The sequence below is a fragment of the Panicum hallii genome, chromosome 3, assembly GCF_002211085.1.
Source record: "Panicum hallii strain FIL2 chromosome 3, PHallii_v3.1, whole genome shotgun sequence".
Classification (NCBI taxonomy): domain Eukaryota; kingdom Viridiplantae; phylum Streptophyta; class Magnoliopsida; order Poales; family Poaceae; genus Panicum; species Panicum hallii.
In genome coordinates, this window is record NC_038044.1 from 12,373,409 (window position 1) to 12,392,105 (window position 18,697).

The following is an 18,697-nucleotide window of genomic DNA, read 5'->3' on the forward strand; positions in this document are numbered from 1 at the left end:
GAACGAGACGGCGGAGCCTGCCCGATAGCCCGTCGCTGGGCACAGCCTGGACGGCCGTGGCGACGACGCTGTCGACCGGGCTCCACCAACCGGCCCGGCCTCGGTTGAGATCTCTTGGTGGGTTGGGCTGAGTTTGCGATAAGTTTAGTTTGGGCTTGTAATGTGGGCCGTAGCTTTTATGGACCTAGGCCCATAAAATTGCTGCCTATCAGCTAAATTTGTATCACCTCGGGTTTTCGTGAGATGACCTATGGTTGTCTTTCGTGTTCATGATTGTAAGAGTGGGGATAAAGAAATGATTGTAAGAGTGTGTCTGGCCCAGTGGCCCTTAAGAAAAATCTCATCCTTACAAAATGGAGGTAGATGTATGGATGATGGATGAAGTCAAATGCGTGAGGATGCTGGATGCCAAGCAATATTCCCTTTGCTACCCTGCTAAACGATAACATTAAAAAAGAACGAAACTGTCATAGGCGACAAGGAGATACATAGCTGCCATGTCATACACTAACCTAACAACCTTACAATATCCTCTGATCCGTTCCGAGCCTTGCTCTGTTGCATAGGCGCATGGCACGATCACGCGGGATGGATCCCGCCGAGCGGGGGCGGGCGCTATCGCCCCGCTCTCGCCCATGTTGGCAGGTGCGCAGGGGCGGAAGGCGGGTGGGAGCAAAGTGGCGCGCTGGCGTCGGCGTGCGCAGGCGAGAAGGGTGGGGCGGGAGTGACGTGGCGCGTTTCTATTGGTCCACGCGGACTATCCGTTGAACTAGCCGTTATTTAACCGTTTGAACTCCAAAAAATTCGATCATGCGTACTCTTGGGTTGATCATGCGTGCATGTGTCATCCTACACAACATGATCATCGATGACGAGCGTGGTACCGATTTGGACGAGATCTATGAGACAGTTGCGTCCAATGTCGGTCCGGCGATCCACAGCGATGCACCACCAAGCCTAGCTGCCAGAATTCAGATGGACACCGAGATGAGGGACTCACCATGTATGCACAGCTCCAGCAAGATTTGGTTGAGCATGTGTGGGCACATAGTCATCCTTAGATTTATGTATTTTTTTATTTATTATGTAATTTTTTATTTATTATATAATTTTTTATTTATTATGTAATCGGTAACTTTTTTAAGTTGAATAAAATTTATTTTTTAAATTCTTTTGCGTATTCGAACAAAAGAGGTTGAAATAATTAAATCTGAAAAAGAAAAGCTGACGTGGAGGTGAGAGAAGTGAGAGCTGGCACTGTATCCTGTACATTGGAGGGGTGGGGTGAGAGTGGGGGTGAGAGATGACATGGCGGGGAGATATCTCCTCCCACCACTGGACTCAGCCTTACAAGATCCAATTATGCCGCTGGCTCTATCTAGGCATACACCAAACGGGGCTAATAATATGTTGATGCGTCAATTATTCAGCTTCAACTTCTCAAAACGAGACTTGACAGCTCCGGGTATGAGTGCTAATCATGCTTTGTCAACACTCTGTTTGGAGTCCATTATTGAGACAGGACGGCCATCAGCTTGTCCATCTCGTCAAACAAAGGAAATCAAAATTGCATCAATCAGGAAAAAATACTGCCACTTGGAGACCGATGTGGCGTGGTCCTTGAGCCCTCTCTGCGGCTCCATCAGCAGGATACCAAGACTGGTCCATCCTTCCTGGTCGCTACCAGAATAGGATCCTAGAACATTTTTTTGAAGCAATTAGAAGCCTAGAACTAGAAGAGGGCTAGGCTATCATTCAGGCATCAGCTCACGTCTCCATAGTTTCAAACCTAGACCGCCACAATTTCTAAAGATGCCGCTCGTTTCCGCTCACCTCTCACCTTTTACACGCCCGCGGACAACGGCCGCGCGCGGTGTGAACCGGCACCTTCGCTGAGAATTCCGCCGGCGCCAATGATTGCCTCCGGTCACCGGTCTCCGAATGCCGCGTGTTATCGCGAACAATGGAGCCATTGACAAATGAGCTAGGAATCTTAAGGGCGACGGGACAAACTGGCAAACGAGTAGTATAGTTCAGCCGTTTCTGCAAAGACATGGACTGAATGCTTACTCTATTGGCCATGGAAACTTGTGGAACGAAACGTCGTCGATCGGCCGAGACCCCGGCCGCAAACTTCAGAGGTCGAGACAATGCGGGTTGGATGAGGCAGCAACTGCGCCGGTTGAATTTTTGTGTTTTGGTGACGCTGAAAGCACTCGCGTTGCCTATCCTATCATCGCCGACTTTAGTTAATCTGTTCGTCTTGGTATGTCCTATGGAGGGTCAGGAAAGTCAAAATATTCAGCAAGACCAAGACATGCTAGTAGAACGACAGGTACTCGCCTACTTGCACTCCGATGAGAGCGTGACGGGAGACGGTGAATTCTAGTTCTAGAGCCAGTTGGTTGGTGGCTGGTGCGGATGCTGCGTGCATCTATTATATTGTCCGGGAAACAGATAACATTTGATGGAATGAAAGAATCCTTCAGAGCTCCCATGCTGCGTTCAGAGACAATCCAGCGTCTGCTGAACTGAATCCCGGCCTCCCCGGCGGTTCGGAATGGCTGGGATCTTCCTCTCCGGGTGTCACTTGGGTACAGGTAAATGTGTCAGGGATAGGGTGATAAATCTCAAGCCACGAGTCCCTCGTCAGTGGCGTGCCGGAGACTGGCGAGACGACGACGGCGACGCCGCCGCCACCGCAGGTGCCATTTCGCCGGTCACCCTTTCCGGTCCAGCGGAAAACAAGAGCACGCACAGCCACAAGCGGCTTGGCCACGGCACCGGCGCACCGCTATTCGACGCCCGCCCAGGGCAGCATGGCTCGTCAACCTGCAGACCCACACGCGCACTAGCCGCTGCCGCTGCCGCGACACGCATCGTTTTCCCCCGGGTCGTCTCGCAAGGGGGCGGCCCCGCGCCTCCACCCCCTTACGCTCGATCACGACGAAGGCAAAGCCACCGGCCTCCGCGCCAGTCGCTTTCGGCTTTCCCCGCTGCCGCTCCCATGCGAAAATCTGGGTGCCTTATGGAGCGCGCTCACGACACGGCGAGCCGGCGACGGGGAGGAACCGCGCCTGCCGCCTGGTGTGAAACGGCGCCGGCTGTCGTAGATGCCTGGAGCAACCGGCCCGGCCACCTCGGCGAAAAGGTGGTCGGTCAGAACGCGAGGTCCCCTTGGTGCCTGCGCTTCTAAGCAAGGGAACCGTACCAAACAGTCCCCGGAGCAGTAAACAAACTGCTGGCCCTTATCCGTGGCCACTGAACTTTTGACCTGCCGCGCCTCGCGGGTTTGCCTGCCGGAAGAACATTCCTCGTACCTGTTTGAAAACCTGAAAGCGATTTCGTCGCACCCACAGGCTCACACTCACAGCAGACCACTGCAGCTGGAATGCAGGATGGCTCTGAACGGAAAAACCCTCCACCTGAAGGCAGAAACGGGCCTACGAGAATATGCCTGGCGAGAGAAGCTTACAAACGGAAGGGCATGCAACTAGCTAGGCACATTAGCAGCTGAGCTCGATCCGGCTTGACGCCGACGATGCCTGAAGAATCATGTTGGACTAGACAAGGCGGTTGTCCTCCCCATCCTATGCTAGAACCCCCTTTACATCTCGCAGGGTGCACTGATTAAAAAGGCATTTTTTTTTCTGGAATATTCATGCCCCGGTACCGACAAGCGCAAGGGATCGGTCGCTCGGAGTGAGGGATTATATGTTTCAGGCAAGTGCGTGCAGTTGTTAAAGGGAGATCGATCGGCAGGTGATTGGGAGAGATCACCGGTCGTTGCCGCTTGTTAAGTATAGCTCCTCCATAGGGGGCCCTTCTTTTTGAAAGAATATTGGGGCCCCTTCTCGTAATGCTATGCTATGCTATGCATGGGTGTCAATCAGCCTAACTTTTGTTTGTTTTGCAGTGCTTGTCACAGAGTCAAAGGCTCCAACTTTCTGCATAATTCGGCCTGTTGATTTCGCTGCCTGTTCTAGCCTGTAGGTCGTGTTCCGAAAGGCAATGGTTTATCCTTATTGAAGCAGCAAGGCTTTGTAGTCTTCAAGCATCAAACTTTATCTGAGGCATATTTTTCTAGCGGCACAGTCCATACAGGTAGAAGTTAGAGATATCAGACATGTGTTTAATGGGCGATCCAACATTCAAACTGATGATACGAAAAAATTCGTAAAGGAAAGTCCTTGAAATCATGGCGTCGCTGAATCCTTTTTCTCCCTGAAGAAAAAAGCGCGCATGCTTTACCGACAGGTTAAGAGCTAGCGTCGGGTGACGCTGCGAGGCGCGGCCTTTTTTGATCATGTGATCCTCAGGCCGCGTACCGATCGAGAAAGAGACAGCAGCGAGGCCTTGCTGGTCGCTCTCCAGCTTTGCTCCTCTCGCGGGACCTGCGAGCCACTCACCACTACGCCCGTCGCTTTGCTGATGCTACAGGTGCCCGGCGTAGGCGCGCTCCGTCCCCGTCGTAGCGCCGGTCCGCCGCGGCGTCGTGGAAGGGTAGGCCTTGGCGGTGACCGCGGGGAGGCGCAGGTGCTGTGTCGGTGGGGTCGAGAAGCAGGTGATGAGGAGGCCCTCACCTAACGGGTCCCAGGGAGCAGTGAGACATAGAACGTGGGTTGACTGGTCAACGATTTTGGCAGGGTCCTACCGTTGGTAAACAAGACACCGTTCACCCTGGTCGTTAAATCAAAGTCGGATCTATCCACTGTTTTGCAGATTTCAACATTTTAAAGCCAACCGAACGCAATCAAGAACGTATTTGCATAGGAGTACTGCATCATTTGAAAGCTTTAAGAAGTCTACTTTCTAATGCATTAAAGATCAAGTTTGCTTGAGGATTGGTTGAAGAGTTATTGGTGATTTTGAAGAATAACTAGCCATAAATATGAGGCCAGCTTGTCATAGTGGAACCTGATTATGCTACGCTCAGTTCGCTATGAACTTCTACTTCTAGCTTAACAGCTGACACTTGACAGTGCAGCTCCGCCTCGACGCATGGCCCCACGAGTATCTCAGTTACTATGCCCTTCTATACTCCAAAGTTTGCGCTTGATCCCACATGCCAAAGCTTTTGCCACACCTGATTTCGCCTATGCAGCCTGCATGCGTCTATTCCAACTGATAAAAATACACGCAGTTCAGTGCATTTGGTGGGTGGTAGCTAGATCGTCGTTGGAGCAGCAATGAAAGCAAAGCAACCTGCATGTCGTTTCTCCTCGTCGTTTTCTCCTGCCAGCACGGAGAGAATCAGAGAATCCATCCTGAACAAACCCGTAAGAACGAAGTCCACTCCCCGGAGGGATCGATATTATCCATGCGTACCTGTCTTGACTTGTCGCGTGCCGCCACCTACTTCCGATGTCGAGACGCGCGGATCCTCCTTCCTCGAGAGTCGATGTCAAGGCACCAGCAGCCGAGCGAACCATAGAGACGTCAGTGAGCGTGTACCAAGAAAAAACGTCAACGAGCTCCAAATTGAGCAAAATGCAGAGTGTAAAACCGTTTCAAATCCACACAAAAAAAAGCAGAGTATAAAACGCCATGGGGTCAGTACACGGTACAACGTGTTGCTACGAGACAGCAAAGTTTCACTTGCATGCTGCATGATTTTATCTAGTACAGTAACTTTCTTTGATCCGGGGTGACTCGTAGTAAGGTCACAAAGGCTCGCTTGATTCGTGCTGTGTTTCTGCATAAAAACAGCACGCAACAACTATTCTTTCCCACCTGAAAAGGTCGTTTATGTCTTGCTGATTTTTTTTTTACAGCCACTCGTACCACTCTGAAATTTTATCTGAACATTTGAGCCAGCCGGCAGCGGACAGTAAGCTGACGGCAAAAAACAACAAACACAGATACACGGACACGGGACACCCAGAGAGAGTAAGGTAGTAAGGTGACGACCAGCGGATGACGCAAGGCTTAATTCTTGCCCGAGGAAAGTACTAGAAGGCAAGTAGGCAACGCGCCAACGCCTTGCTTCAAGTATCTCAGAAAGTTACCACACCAAACAAGCTGTACTTCCCAGTGATTTGACTGGTCTCCATAGGGATGTAAACGTTCAAAGTTGGTTACTGTCAGTACGATTTCGTCGTCACGGCAGACTTAAGAAAATGAGCAGCGCGGTGAATTTTTTCCATGTAAATTCGCAATACGTCAACGAAAAATCTTTGTAGGGCACACTGCTGAAAGGCCCTCGGACCGGCAAGAAGGAAGCTTCGCCGAAACCGATGCTACATGCTAGTTCCCTCTTGTCTTGCCACGGTCAGCTAGCTAAGGGCCCTCTCCTGCCGTGCCCGTGAAGTCTCCGGGCAGGTCGCTTTACGAGACAGACAGCGATTGTACGTGCCTAAGTGCGATCAATATAAAATGACACAGCTCAATGACCATGCGATCCGAGATTGATAGATTGACTAGGATCAGCTCGTGCCGCCCGGAAAAAGAGGGGATCGGAAGATAAAAAAAATATATTTGCAGGCCCTCCAAAAGAAAATACTACTTGCAACGTGATACACAGGGGCAGGGTCGTGTCGGAGGATCTTGCAAAGGTGCCTCGCGTCCACACGCTTCCCTCCTCCATTGGCCTTTGTGATTCGCGAACGGGTCAAGTCCGAGCACTGTGTGCGCATGCGTCGCCAACAGCGAGCGATCCCCCCTCACGAACTGGTCCATGTCCGGCACGCATCGAGCGCGTCGCCTCCGATCCTAGGCTTCCTATTCCGATCGCCCACGGTAAGAGAAGGCATTTTCTTGAGCTCTTCGAGAGAAACGCGGAAATGGTATGAGGGCGCAAGTCATGCATGCTGTCAGTGACGCTGCGACAGGCTGACAGTGGCCACTCATCCTACGTGGCATCCTCCCCTGCTCGCTGGCACTGAGCTACCACTGCACTGACCGCCGCGGTCTCTGGTCGCTGGTCAGTGGAGTGGCATGCGGCCATCGTCGCTGCGCGAGAGAGACTGGGACAGAGACAGACGCGCGAGAGCTGTGGCTATCAGCGCGGCGGCGGCAGGGCGGAGGCACCACGTCGCTCTCACGGCGCGTCTACTTGTGCATGCTGACAAGCGTGTCAATCAGCTGATGAGGTTTTCAGAGTACACTCGTCGAGCAAAGCGTAATTCACATCTCGGTCGTACCAATTTACTGACATGTAATGTAGTGATACACAGCAAAATACCGGCCACAATCTATATCCACACGGAAAGGAGAAAGAAAGGGAGAGAGAGATAGGGACATGACAGGAGAAGCAGTGAAGAGCAGGGAGCTACGGATCCTATCTACCTTGGCGCGACGGATCAAACTCTCCCATCGTCCACGAATCAATGGAGCAATCGAAGCTTTTTTTCGCGCGACAACCCCACGAGCAGAGCCCAAGTCCTATGTCAAGGTGTTGCAGAGTCCCTGCGGCTTGGCGTCGGAGGCGGCGGCGCCCCACATCTCGGCCATGTTGGGGAAGTAGCACGCCGAGAGCTCCAGGGCCCGGTCCTGCAGGCCAGCGTAGAAGTCGCCGTACGGGAACAGCTGCTCGCCGCCGCCGGTGACGAGATCGGGCAAGAACACGTCGTCGTCCAGCGCCGCCACGGCGCCACTCGCCGCCGCGCACGGCGCCCAGACGGCGGCGCCCAGCTGCGCGACGGGCGGCACGGGCGCGAGCTCGGTGGTCCGCGGCGCGTCGAAGCGGATCAGCCCCTGGTGCTGCTGCGCCTGTGGCGGCGGCGGGTACGCGGCGAAGCGCGCGTCGCCGCTCGAGCTGGTCACGGACGAGGAGGCGGGCGAGAGCGCCGCCGCCGGCGGCGGCGTGGCGGGCGCGGCGAAGGCTCCGCCGGTGGCGCCCGCCACGGCCTTCTTCTTGAGCTTGGTGTTCCAGTAGTTCTTGACGTCGTTGTCGGTCCGGCCGGGGAGCTTGGACGCGATGATCGACCACCTGGCATCGCACCGGCAGCTCGATCATCAGTCAGGTGCACGGAGGCGGGAAACGCAGATGTTACATTAGAACACTGCCAGCGCGACCCACCTGCTCCCGATCGAGCTGTAGAGCGACAGGATGACCTGGTCCTCCTGCTCCGTGTAGCCGCCGTGCTTGATGTCCGGCCGCAGGTAGTTGAGCCACCGCAGGCGGCAGCTCTTGCCGCACCGGTTCAGCCCTGAGGATCACAAGTTGTGGGGAAAACGCTAAATTACTTCGGAAATCTGCTCGAAATCGCCACTCGGCCCAGGATCGCTGAAAGAACTGAACAGGATGATCGGGCTCGCGGCGCCGCTCGTTCAGTGCGGCGGAGGCTGGGCCAGGAAGTGTACCTGCTTTCTGCGGCAGGGCGATCCAGTTGCCGCCGATGCCGTGGCGCTGGACGTAGCTCCGCAGCTGCTCGTCCTCCTCCGGCGACCAGGGCCCTCGCTTCACGCTCGCCTTGTCGCAGCACGGCGCGCGCCCCATGTCCGCGGCAGCCGGCAGCCGAGCGACGAGCACGGGCGGCGGCGGCGGCGGGCGAGCAAGAGGGTTCGACGCGGCACACACAGGCTGCGGCTTATACGCACGCAAGAACCTTCTCTCCGAGACTCCGACCTGAGCCGAGTAGCCGTACGGGTGCGCGCAAGTACAAGACGGCAGCGGGTGATGCGCTGCTGGGCTACGGAATTTATAGCCGGGGGCGCGGGCCCCGCGGGTACGGCCGATCGAGCCGCAGTGAGAGCCCGTCGCGTCGCCCCCGTTCCGTTCCGCTTCCGCGGTCGTACGGCATGATGGATGGCCTTGCTCCCCTCCGTTTTGTCATCGCGGCTCTTTTGACCGCACGAGCTTTTGTTTTCTTTTCGGTGCTCCATCTCGTCCCGTTGGAAGGCATTGCTTTTACCAAGTTTTACCTTGAGCATGGGTGGTCAAATAACTTTTGTTTTTACCTGTAATTTTTTTCAAAAGACGTTTATACCGGTAATTATGGCCACCTTTTTGGGTGCTAAAGTATGTGGAGTGGAGAACACAGCTCCTGTGCTCCAACTTCTGATTCCGTGGAGCACGTGCTTCCAAACGCTAGCGGCGCGACAAGCCGAGAACTCGAGCCTGAACCGGCAGGTGTTCTCTTTCTCTGTCAAAAATTCAGGCAAAGCCATTTCACGATGAAACCTGCAGTATGGCTGTACCCTGCCGGACCTTCCAACTAGATCTAGCTCCTGTGCGTTTGTCAAACTCCTGACCCTCCTTAGGCTATCTCCAGCGATATCCTCCAAATTCCATCCTCTATCTTTTTCCTCCATATCAACTTCATTCTCTATAACAAACTTAACTCCAACAACGTACTCTATTTCCATCCTCTATACCCCACAATTTTACTTTTCTATCATTTCTTCCGACATCCGTTTCCCCCGAGCGCAACGCCCCGCAGCGCCCCTGCCCCGTCGCGCGCCCCTGCCCCGCCGCGCGCCGCCCCTGCCCCGCGCACCCCGCCGCCCCTGCCCCGCCCGCGCGCCGCCCCTGTCGCGCCCCGCCGCCCCGCGCGTGTTGTCGGTCGAAACCCACCGGCGAGCAACGTCAGGCAACACGAGGAGCCGGGAGGCTTCCGGGACGGCTGGTGGGCCCCGGTCCCTCGGTCAACGGCCCAGCGATCTGGCGCGCACCCTGGCTTGGAGTTGCTAGGCGTGCCACCTGATCCTGCACCCGATCAGGAAGGTGTGATCGTGAGATTCCTGTAAGCACAGACACTTGCAAAGATTAGTCCGAGCCGTGATCGGCTCATCGCTCCTCCCCGGTATCGGCTATAAAGAGCCGATTGCATCAATACCGGATCGGATCTTCGGGACAGATAACGAACGTATATAATAATGAGATAAAACTTGCTCTATAGATATCAATCTAATCCAATCTACGATAACTAAGCCCTCACTACACGATCAGAACATCCTACACGTGATTGAGCCTAACGAATACGCAAAGCATCGAAATAAACAACCTAAACAGAGATCCTAAAAGCAGCTAAAGAGCCGATTCATAAGGAAACCTCTACTCAGGATAAGATCCGATACTAACATACTGCCGGAACTTTCAACTCGTTTGCAAGACCTAATCGTGCACATATTGAACTAAATCCCTAATAAATAGAAACTAGCCATAACAGATCGGATCTATCGATATAAACAAAGCAAGGCCCGGCCATTGCATCCATGATCGGACACAATGATCGCGGAGCGCGCAAGAATAACGAACAGAGCATGATCACGATACAAATAAAATAACATTACTCTATGCGCGCTATGATAACTAATGCTACTCGCCATCTACAAGGCTTCAGAACGAGCAACATATGAAACAAACAAGCAAGAGCAATACGCCCCTGATCACGCAGAGCGTGATCGGGGCCGCATGGCACTTACCTGATGAAAAACCCTGTGACAGGAGAGGCGATGCGCCGTGAGTTGTTGATGAATGATCCTTTTTTTTTTCTTATTTATTCGTGGTACATATTTATAGTCCGTAGACTTGTTCTCTTTAACTAACCCTAACCAAACACAACACGAATCCTAACTGCCTAAATCTGAGTTTACACGGCCTTACTACCCCAAACACCCGTACGGGATCCGATCTGCAAGCTTGCCATAACCTTCTCCTAGGCCCATCTTGCTCCCTGGCCCACTTTTGGCCCGTCCAGAATATGGCGATAACAGCGCGCCCCTGCCCCGCCGCGCGCCGCCCCTGCCCCGCGCGCCCCTGCTGCGCCGCGCCCCGCCGCCCGCGGCCCTCCTCCACCCCTGCTCCGCCCCGCTCCGCCCCGCCGCGCCGCCGTCCCGCGCCGTCCCGCCGCCGCCCCGAGCCGCCCCGCCGCCCCGCAGCGCCGCCTCCCCGAGCAGCCCCGCAGCGCCGCCCCGAGCCGCCCCGCAGCGCCACCCTGAGCAGCCCCGCCCCGAGCGATGGAGGACGCCAGTACTGCCTTCGTCTGTGCGGGACGCAGGCGATATTCTCCATTTTACCGCACGCGTTGGAGAACCCCGATGGAGCGATACGGTGCTACAGTAGCCTCCGTTAATAGAGAACCGGACGCTTTACCGAACGCCGCTGGAGTCAGGGCCTGTTTGGATGAATGGGAAAGAGAAAGAGAAAGTGCAAAACTTTTGCTCTTTTGCACTTTTTTTGCACTTTTGGATCTAAACACCCCAAAGTGCAAAAGAGCAAATGCTACCGTAGTTTTGCTAATTATGGATTAATTAGGCTTAATAGATTCGTCTCGTCATTTAGTCCTCATCTATGTAATTAGTTTTTTAATTAAACTATATTTAATATTTCTAATTAGCGTCCAAACATCTGATGTGACAAGAGCAAAAATTTTACCATTTACCCTTTTACCATTTGGCGGTGGATCAAACAGTCCCTCAGCCTTATAGCTGTGCAGACATGCGTTCCAACTCGGATCCGATGGACGTTTCCGTGTGGCGGTGCCATCTCGACAGTGGCTGGGTCGGCGCTTCCGGTTTCGTCTTACGAGCGGGGTGGTCGTCCGGCGATCGAGTAGCAGTGCGCGCATGATTCATGGCGCGAGCGAGCGAGCGAGGGCGAGCGTTGTGCTGCTATCCCGAGCCGGTCTTTGTTTTGCGGCGACCGCGGGTGCCCTTTTTAATCTGCTCCACAGTAGCAGTGTCGACTGGATTAGTGCAAGGACCTCGGGAAACATCCGGATTAGCATGGCGGGACGACGGCGGGTGACCCAGCGGCGGGGAGCTGCAGAGGCGGTGGACGGTGGAGGCAGGGAAAGGTTGAAAGAGATACCAAACAGATAGCAAGAGTCAAGAGAGGTTGAAGAAAACACACGGACCGTTGGATTCGTCTCGTAGGTATGGAATTGGTCGACAGATGTGGACTGTTTTTCTTCTGTATCTCCTGACAAAATACGACACCTGTTTATTTATGTACTGCCTGATGACGTTATCACCTGGGCCGGCGCATCGCAGGCCGGCTGGGCTAGCACGGCGCTAGAAGAAGCAGCAGCAGGCAGGCAGGCCTCTCGCGAGATGCTGTACCACCACGGCCCACAGATGACAGATTGCCGGGCCTTCCGCACGCCTAATAATTTTATGCATTTTTCTCGTGGAATAGAGCAAATTTGCTCTTCATCACCTCTAAAGGAAAAAGAACGTCCGCTTCAGGACTTCCACATACTGACAATAAAATCGTAATCAAACATTGCTATCGAGGATTACGTGAGACACCATACATTGACCTAACAATATTCTACTATAACATCACGACCAAAGTTGCAAAAATAAAATGCGATTTTAATTAAAACGTACACTATATAGTGGTCTGTAGCAAATGGCAGCACAGCGGAAATGAAAAAAAAAGAGAATATGTTCCAGCTGCTGCAAAACCAAGCAACAAATTCATCCTCGAAAAGCCCAAAACGCGCGCCCACTGGTTCACTGGACCGGCTCCATGCGCCAGCGAACCCAGCGCAGGACCAACGGGCTGCTCCGCCACGCTTCGCGGTCCCCGTAGACCAGGTCCACTCGCCGATCCCTCTTCGATATCTCCACCCACTTATTCCCCCCGCACCCCGGCCTCACTCCCCCCTCTCCCCCTCTCTCGCGGAGCCGCCGCACAACCAGCGCCAAAGTCTAACCCTAGATCCGGACCGCGTCTCCGGCGATCTCCGGCCATGGCGTCCCGCCGGGTCGTCTCCTCCCTCCTCCGCTCCGCCTCCCGCATCCGGGCGGCCTCGCCCGCCGCGCCGCGCCCGCGCGCGCCGCCGCACCGCCCGTCCCCGGCCGGGTACCTCTTCAACCGCGCCGCCCAATACGCCTCGTCCGCCGCGGCCCAGGCGGCGCCCGCCACCCCGCCGCCGGCCACCGGGAAGACCGGGGGAGGCAAGATCACCGATGAGTTCACCGGCGCCGGCGCCATCGGGCAGGTGTGCCAGGTCATCGGCGCCGTCGTCGATGTGCGCTTCGATGAGGGGCTCCCGCCCATCCTCACCGCGCTAGAGGTGCTCGACAACAACATCCGCCTCGTGCTCGAGGTGGCGCAGCACCTTGGCGAGAACATGGTGCGCACCATCGCTATGGACGGGACTGAGGGGCTCGTCCGCGGCCAGCGCGTCCTCAACACCGGCTCCCCCATCACCGTAAGGACACCCTCCATTTCTTCCTCATCGTTGACCGTGGATTCCATTTTGTAATGTTACGGCTCGATCTGATGAAATGTGGATCCAATTGTGTTAGATTTGATATGGACACGCAGATCTGAGTAGCCAGTGATTAGGTTTTAGATCCTCTGCCGTTATCTGATCCTTGATAGGTTAGTTGGTGGCTTGTGGTTTAATGGTGTATAAAGAACTTATGTATCGTTATGACTTATACTGTCGTTTCTATATTTCTTAATAATGTTTTGCGTTTGTTTTTGGTATCATTTGCAATTATAATGAAATGTAGAGGATTTAGTTAGCAGTATGTTTTGCATGCATACTGGTATTAATGGTTTCAGTGTCTTGCATTTGTATTGCTGTCAGGATAATCTACTTACTCTTATTTCTGACTTCAAACCTATTCCTCTCTGTAGGTGCCTGTTGGCAGGGCTACACTTGGACGCATTATGAATGTTATTGGTGAGCCGATTGATGAGAGGGGTGACATAAGTAAGCGTCCGGACTTTATTATGCATTTTTGCTTTGAGATGTCTGTGGGAGAGCTTTTGTAATCTTGTTGCATGTTTCCTTATTTCAGCGACAAACCACTTCCTCCCTATCCATCGCGAAGCCCCTGCTTTTGTTGAGCAAGCCACTGAGCAGCAAATTCTTGTTACTGGAATTAAGGTAGAGTTGTCCGATTGTCCTGTAACCTTTGAAATTTAGGATTCCACACAGTAGCTCGTTTGCAGTGATTTCCTCCTTATGATTGTAGTATGATGGTTCCTTTATATGCAGGTTGTGGATCTTCTTGCACCCTACCAAAGGGGAGGAAAGATTGGTCTTTTTGGTGGTGCAGGTGTTGGTAAAACTGTCCTTATTATGGAGTTGATCAACAATGTCGCTAAGGCCCATGGTTGGTATTGCATTTAGTTTCATGGTAAATTTGACTAAGTTGCCTATTCATTCTCTGATTGTGATAGCTGGTTTGTTCGAATGTAGGTGGTTTCTCTGTGTTTGCTGGTGTTGGAGAACGTACCCGTGAAGGTAATGACCTGTACAGGGAAATGATTGAAAGTGGTGTCATTAAGCTAGGTGACAAGCAGGTAAATTCTTGCTATTTGTCAATTTCTTTGTGGACTTGGCATATCAAAGCTATCCGTTTCTTATATATTGGTTTTTGTGGCAGAGTGAAAGCAAGTGTGCTCTTGTCTATGGGCAAATGAATGAGCCCCCGGGTGCTCGTGCTCGTGTTGGGCTGACTGGTTTGACTGTTGCTGAGCATTTCCGTGATGCTGAAGGACAAGATGTGCTTCTGTTTATTGACAATATTTTCCGCTTCACTCAGGTAATTTCTGCTGGATATTTCTTTGCCTGCAAACGATATGCTTCTGATTGTCTTTTTCTTTACTCATTTCAATACTGTGATGATGTTAAATCTGGTTGCTGTCTCTTGCTATCAGGCAAACTCTGAGGTGTCTGCTCTCCTTGGACGTATTCCCTCCGCTGTGGGGTACCAGCCAACCCTTGCAACTGATCTTGGAGGACTGCAAGAGCGAATTACGACAACAAAGAAGGGTTCTATTACTTCTGTCCAGGCTATCTATGTGCCTGCTGATGATTTGACAGATCCTGCTCCTGCTACTACCTTTGCCCATCTTGATGCCACAACTGTGTTGTCACGACAGGTTTGTCCATTTGGTCACTTAGGCTGGTGCATTGTGTATATGTTGTGCTTATTATGACATGGGGGTGCTTCCTGTGCAGATCTCTGAGCTTGGTATCTATCCTGCTGTCGACCCACTGGATTCCACATCCAGAATGCTTTCTCCCCATGTGCTGGGTGAGGATCACTACAACACTGCTCGTGGTGTTCAGAAGGTTCTTCAGAACTACAAAAATCTTCAGGATATTATTGCCATTTTGGGTATGGATGAGCTCAGTGAAGATGACAAGCTGACAGTCGCACGTGCGAGGAAGATTCAACGTTTCCTGAGCCAGCCTTTCCATGTTGCTGAAGTTTTCACGGGTGCTCCTGGGAAGTATGTGGAGCTCAAGGAGAGTGTTAAGAGTTTCCAGGTAAAATTGTTAACCATAATTATTGTTCAGAGACTGCAGTTTGGAAACAATGTGTTGGTTATCTTGCTTGAGTTTTGCCATACTTGTTCTTTGAGACCTAACTTTCAGTTTCATAAGAAAACTCCATTACATTACTTGTTGCATGATGATGCTTTTGTTTCTTCAATATTGCTAAGTAAATCTTAAGGTTGTTTAAGTTGTCCTTTTTTGGCTAAAGGATCTTGTATTGTGCAGGGTGTTTTGGATGGTAAGTACGATGACCTTCCTGAGCAGTCATTCTACATGGTTGGAGGCATCGAGGAAGTCATTGCTAAGGCCGAGAAAATTGCCAAGGAGTCTGCTTCATAAGGAGGCTTCTTGATTGTTGAACCTCTTGTACAAGTTTCATTTTTGGAATTTTAAGCTTTTATGTTCTTCGCAGTTAGGCAGGACGAGCTGGAGAGCCATCTCCTGCTGAGGGGTGTTTGTTTTTGTTTTTTTGTTCCTCCACTTTACAACCAAAATAAGCAACAGCAGTGACATTGATTTTGGCTGCACTGAAATTACATGACTCCAGAAACTCGTGCCCGTTGTAATGCAGATCCATCAGACCATGAAGTTATGGCGTCTGGTTGGTAAATTATGTTATCTCCAGGTTCTGTACCGCTATGCTTCGTAGGTTGCATGCTTTGTTGTATGGCTGAGATGTTTGCACTGTGAAGGAAGCTTGTTCTGGAAACTGGCTGTGCGGTGGTTTGCATGTTTCACTCCTGTAATGTTGCAAAAGTTGTACGGTTGTGCAACCGCTGGGCAGAATCACTCGACTGTTGTTTGAGATTACTCGATGCATATTTGTCCACTCAAAAAAAGAAGTCATCAGTTGGATTGATGTGGATCACCATTGCAATTGAATCCCTCTGTTTAGTTCTACATCGGATGAGAATAATGCAGATAGGTAAAGAGGAAAAATGGACCTTGTTGGACCTCAGATAGTTATGGACTTGATAAAGCACCTTCGGATAGTAGAGTTTCAGAAATCCGCAGTAATGCTGTCAAGAAGCTGTCTTTAAACCCAAGTGATCGGGGATGCCTCGCGGCTACATACTAGCATTTGATTGACGCGCTTGCGGTCTCTGTGCAAGCACTGGATGTCTGGATACCTACAGCAGTTGCAGCGCCGACGCAGTCCTAGGCGATGGCAGTTTCAACGAACTCATGCTCTGACTGCCACAAGCCCACAAAAACTTCACCTTTGGCTCGTCTATGACAAAACAGAGGTTACCTCGCTTGAGGTTCAGGATATCGAGCACTCATTCGAATAGACGCCTTGCTGTTGCTGTCTATCGTGCCACACAAGTCGCTTGGTTGTCACGACTGCCGGGAAATCCCCGTTGTATAGCTGAATGTCTGAATCCTTTGAGCAGAGTTACCTTTTCGGAGACGCTTGTCTGGGTCGACAGCAGCCAGCATCTCTCTAGTTCAAACCGTAACCATGTTCTTTACGATACCAACCCACACATTGTTACTCTGCTGTCCCTTGCTAATCTTCTGACGTTTTTGTGTTTTCAAGGCGCACAAAGGGCTGGGCGCATGTTGTGAGTTGTGACGCTGATGCGGCGTGGCGCAACACAAAGGCTGTACCAGCAAGGGGAGGGGGAGACAGCTGGAGGCCGTGTTAGGTTCTGGTGTAAATAACTAGTTTTTCTCTATCTGGTAAGGCCTGCGTTTTTTATTCCTGCAGTATCAATTGTTTCATGCGAAATTCTTGTGAAAATCCGATGGAACTCTGCATTGTAGACAGGTCTCAGTGTTTTCCACCCTTTTGGAGTAGCAGACATAGGGGCGGAGCTAGAAAGGCCTTCCACCAGGGGCTGACCAGTGGACCAAGTGCTACTGTTTTTGGACCTAAAAACTACAGATTTACATGGGAAGAGCTGGACTAGCGGTGAAGATACTTCATACTACAATAGGTTGGCTAAACGTATACTGAGGGTGGGTCAACCCTTTACAAGCCACAGGCATATTCAAAAGTGCCAAGCTGCCGCAATAGGTCAGCGATGCCACCTGGCTACTGTTAACACCACGCAAGAACTAGCTCCAAGGTCAAACCAAACGGTTCAGGTTCATTTCATGTTCCAGAACGATTCAATCAGACGCCCGCGCTCACCCCACCTCTCCAACGTGTGCATTGATTCCGCAGCTCAGCCAGTCCACGAGCTGGTACAGCACGGCCGGCCGTGCGCGTTCGTAGCCTGGTACCAGCACTATCATTCTGTCTGTCCACGCGATCACGGTCACCCCGGCTGCAGGTTCCCGGCAGCTTCGTCGGCGACATTCTGATGATAAGCTGATGAAGGATCATGCCATCTGCTGATCACCATCAGCCTGAGGTGATGCGGTTCCCGCGGTCAGCTCGCACTTATCCTTTCCGTCAATCTCCGAGCCAGTCACTAACTTTCCAGACAGGAGCATCTCTGTCATGGCGGTTTGTTAGACTTCCAGAGTCCCAGGCGATTGGATGTGAACTTGGGATGGAAGACTTTTTTGCTTTATGGAACTGGTCTTTTGTGATCTAATCTAGCATGAGGTTTACCGAGCTGATTTGTCGGCCGGTTATTATTATTTTTTCAATAAAACCGTCGGTTGGTTGATTACCTGTCCCGGTTAGAAAGTTTCCGAGCGAATTGGGTGACGGCCTGATGGGGTTGGGTGTTGTGGTTGGAGAGTTTTGGACTAGTTCACTACTGGATGTTTCCACCAAAAGCTGGAGAGACTTGCACTGAGTTTCAATTCATTTCTAAAGGCTTCCCTACCCCAGGGATGCATGAATTACAGTATTCTAGTACTCTAGGACAGTACAAGGGTGATACGATCTTTGCGACAGGAGGACAACTGGCCGAACTGGGCATCCCTAGAGGCTAGAACCTGTCGGCTGATTACGCGTGGTCATTATCTCTTGTCATCACATTAGAAAGAGGGCATCACATCTCTGTCCACCGCTTTGTGCCTAAAACGGCCAAGAGGGAACAACGGACACACAGCGAGCATGTAAGAGCACAAGGACAGTGTGTTGCACACTGCTGACTTAGTATAATCCATCACCTGCCCTCTCTCTCCCCCCCGGCTAAAAAAAAAGGTTAAGGTAAACTAGCACTCACGGTAGGTAGCCACGTTTAAATTGTGGAAGTGTAGATCAGGGCACTAAACTTGGGTTGTAGTAGGTAGCACACTGGCACAGGGAAAACGACCTCCGATAAGACAGACGCTGACTATTTCTCCGTCCAGGACAAGAAAAAGATAAAGACGAAAGGACTCGTCTCTTACCGACGAATCTGGAACACTTCAAGCTAGCCACGACAGCAAACAATCCTGTGCTTGTCATGGCATCCTGCTGAGAGTGGAAAGTCACTGCGGTGCCGATGTGAGCCTCAGATCAGCTAGCAATCAGTTGAGAAAAATATGAAAGAAAGGTGAAAAAACAGTGGCAGATAACGAGAGCAGACTCCAAACTCCAAAATTCTTCAGTACCGCCA

The 18,697-nt window shown here is 52.0% G+C and overlaps 2 protein-coding genes across 2 annotated transcripts; one reads left to right on the plus strand and one right to left on the minus strand.

Annotated features, from left to right (window-relative positions):
- Nucleotides 1-7,115: 7,115 nt before the first annotated feature.
- On the minus strand, nucleotides 7,116-8,814 carry LOC112886354 (transcription factor RAX2-like). Its single transcript, XM_025952237.1, has 3 exons — nucleotides 8,305-8,814; nucleotides 8,021-8,150; nucleotides 7,116-7,930 (listed from the first exon to the last, which is right to left on the minus strand). Exons 1-3 carry the CDS (start codon nucleotides 8,438-8,440, stop codon nucleotides 7,384-7,386), a joined length of 813 nt encoding a protein of 270 aa, XP_025808022.1. The 5' UTR covers nucleotides 8,441-8,814; the 3' UTR covers nucleotides 7,116-7,383.
- Nucleotides 8,815-12,545: 3,731 nt separating this feature from the next.
- LOC112886203 (ATP synthase subunit beta, mitochondrial) lies at nucleotides 12,546-15,833 on the plus strand. The gene is made up of 9 exons (XM_025952014.1): nucleotides 12,546-13,106; nucleotides 13,541-13,616; nucleotides 13,705-13,793; nucleotides 13,905-14,022; nucleotides 14,109-14,212; nucleotides 14,296-14,454; nucleotides 14,570-14,794; nucleotides 14,874-15,185; nucleotides 15,420-15,833. Exons 1-9 carry the CDS (start codon nucleotides 12,642-12,644, stop codon nucleotides 15,531-15,533), a joined length of 1,662 nt encoding a protein of 553 aa, XP_025807799.1. The 5' UTR covers nucleotides 12,546-12,641; the 3' UTR covers nucleotides 15,534-15,833.
- Nucleotides 15,834-18,697: the final 2,864 nt, after the last annotated feature.

Bases quoted from the DNA above. Each gene is read 5' to 3' on its own strand.
- LOC112886203 (XM_025952014.1), top strand. From the start codon at position 12,642: ATGGCGTCCCGCCGGGTCGTCTCCTCCCTCCTCCGCTCCGCCTCCCGC. The intron at 13,794-13,904 runs GTAGAGTTGTCC...CTTTATATGCAG, and splicing joins TTCTTGTTACTGGAATTAAG to GTTGTGGATCTTCTTGCACC. The intron at 14,455-14,569 runs GTAATTTCTGCT...TCTTGCTATCAG, and splicing joins ATATTTTCCGCTTCACTCAG to GCAAACTCTGAGGTGTCTGC.
- LOC112886354 (XM_025952237.1), bottom strand. From the start codon at position 8,440: ATGGGGCGCGCGCCGTGCTGCGACAAGGCGAGCGTGAAGCGAGGGCCC. The intron at 8,151-8,304 runs GTACACTTCCTG...TGTGATCCTCAG, and splicing joins CGCCCTGCCGCAGAAAGCAG to GGCTGAACCGGTGCGGCAAG. The intron at 7,931-8,020 runs GTGGGTCGCGCT...GTGCGATGCCAG, and splicing joins TACAGCTCGATCGGGAGCAG to GTGGTCGATCATCGCGTCCA.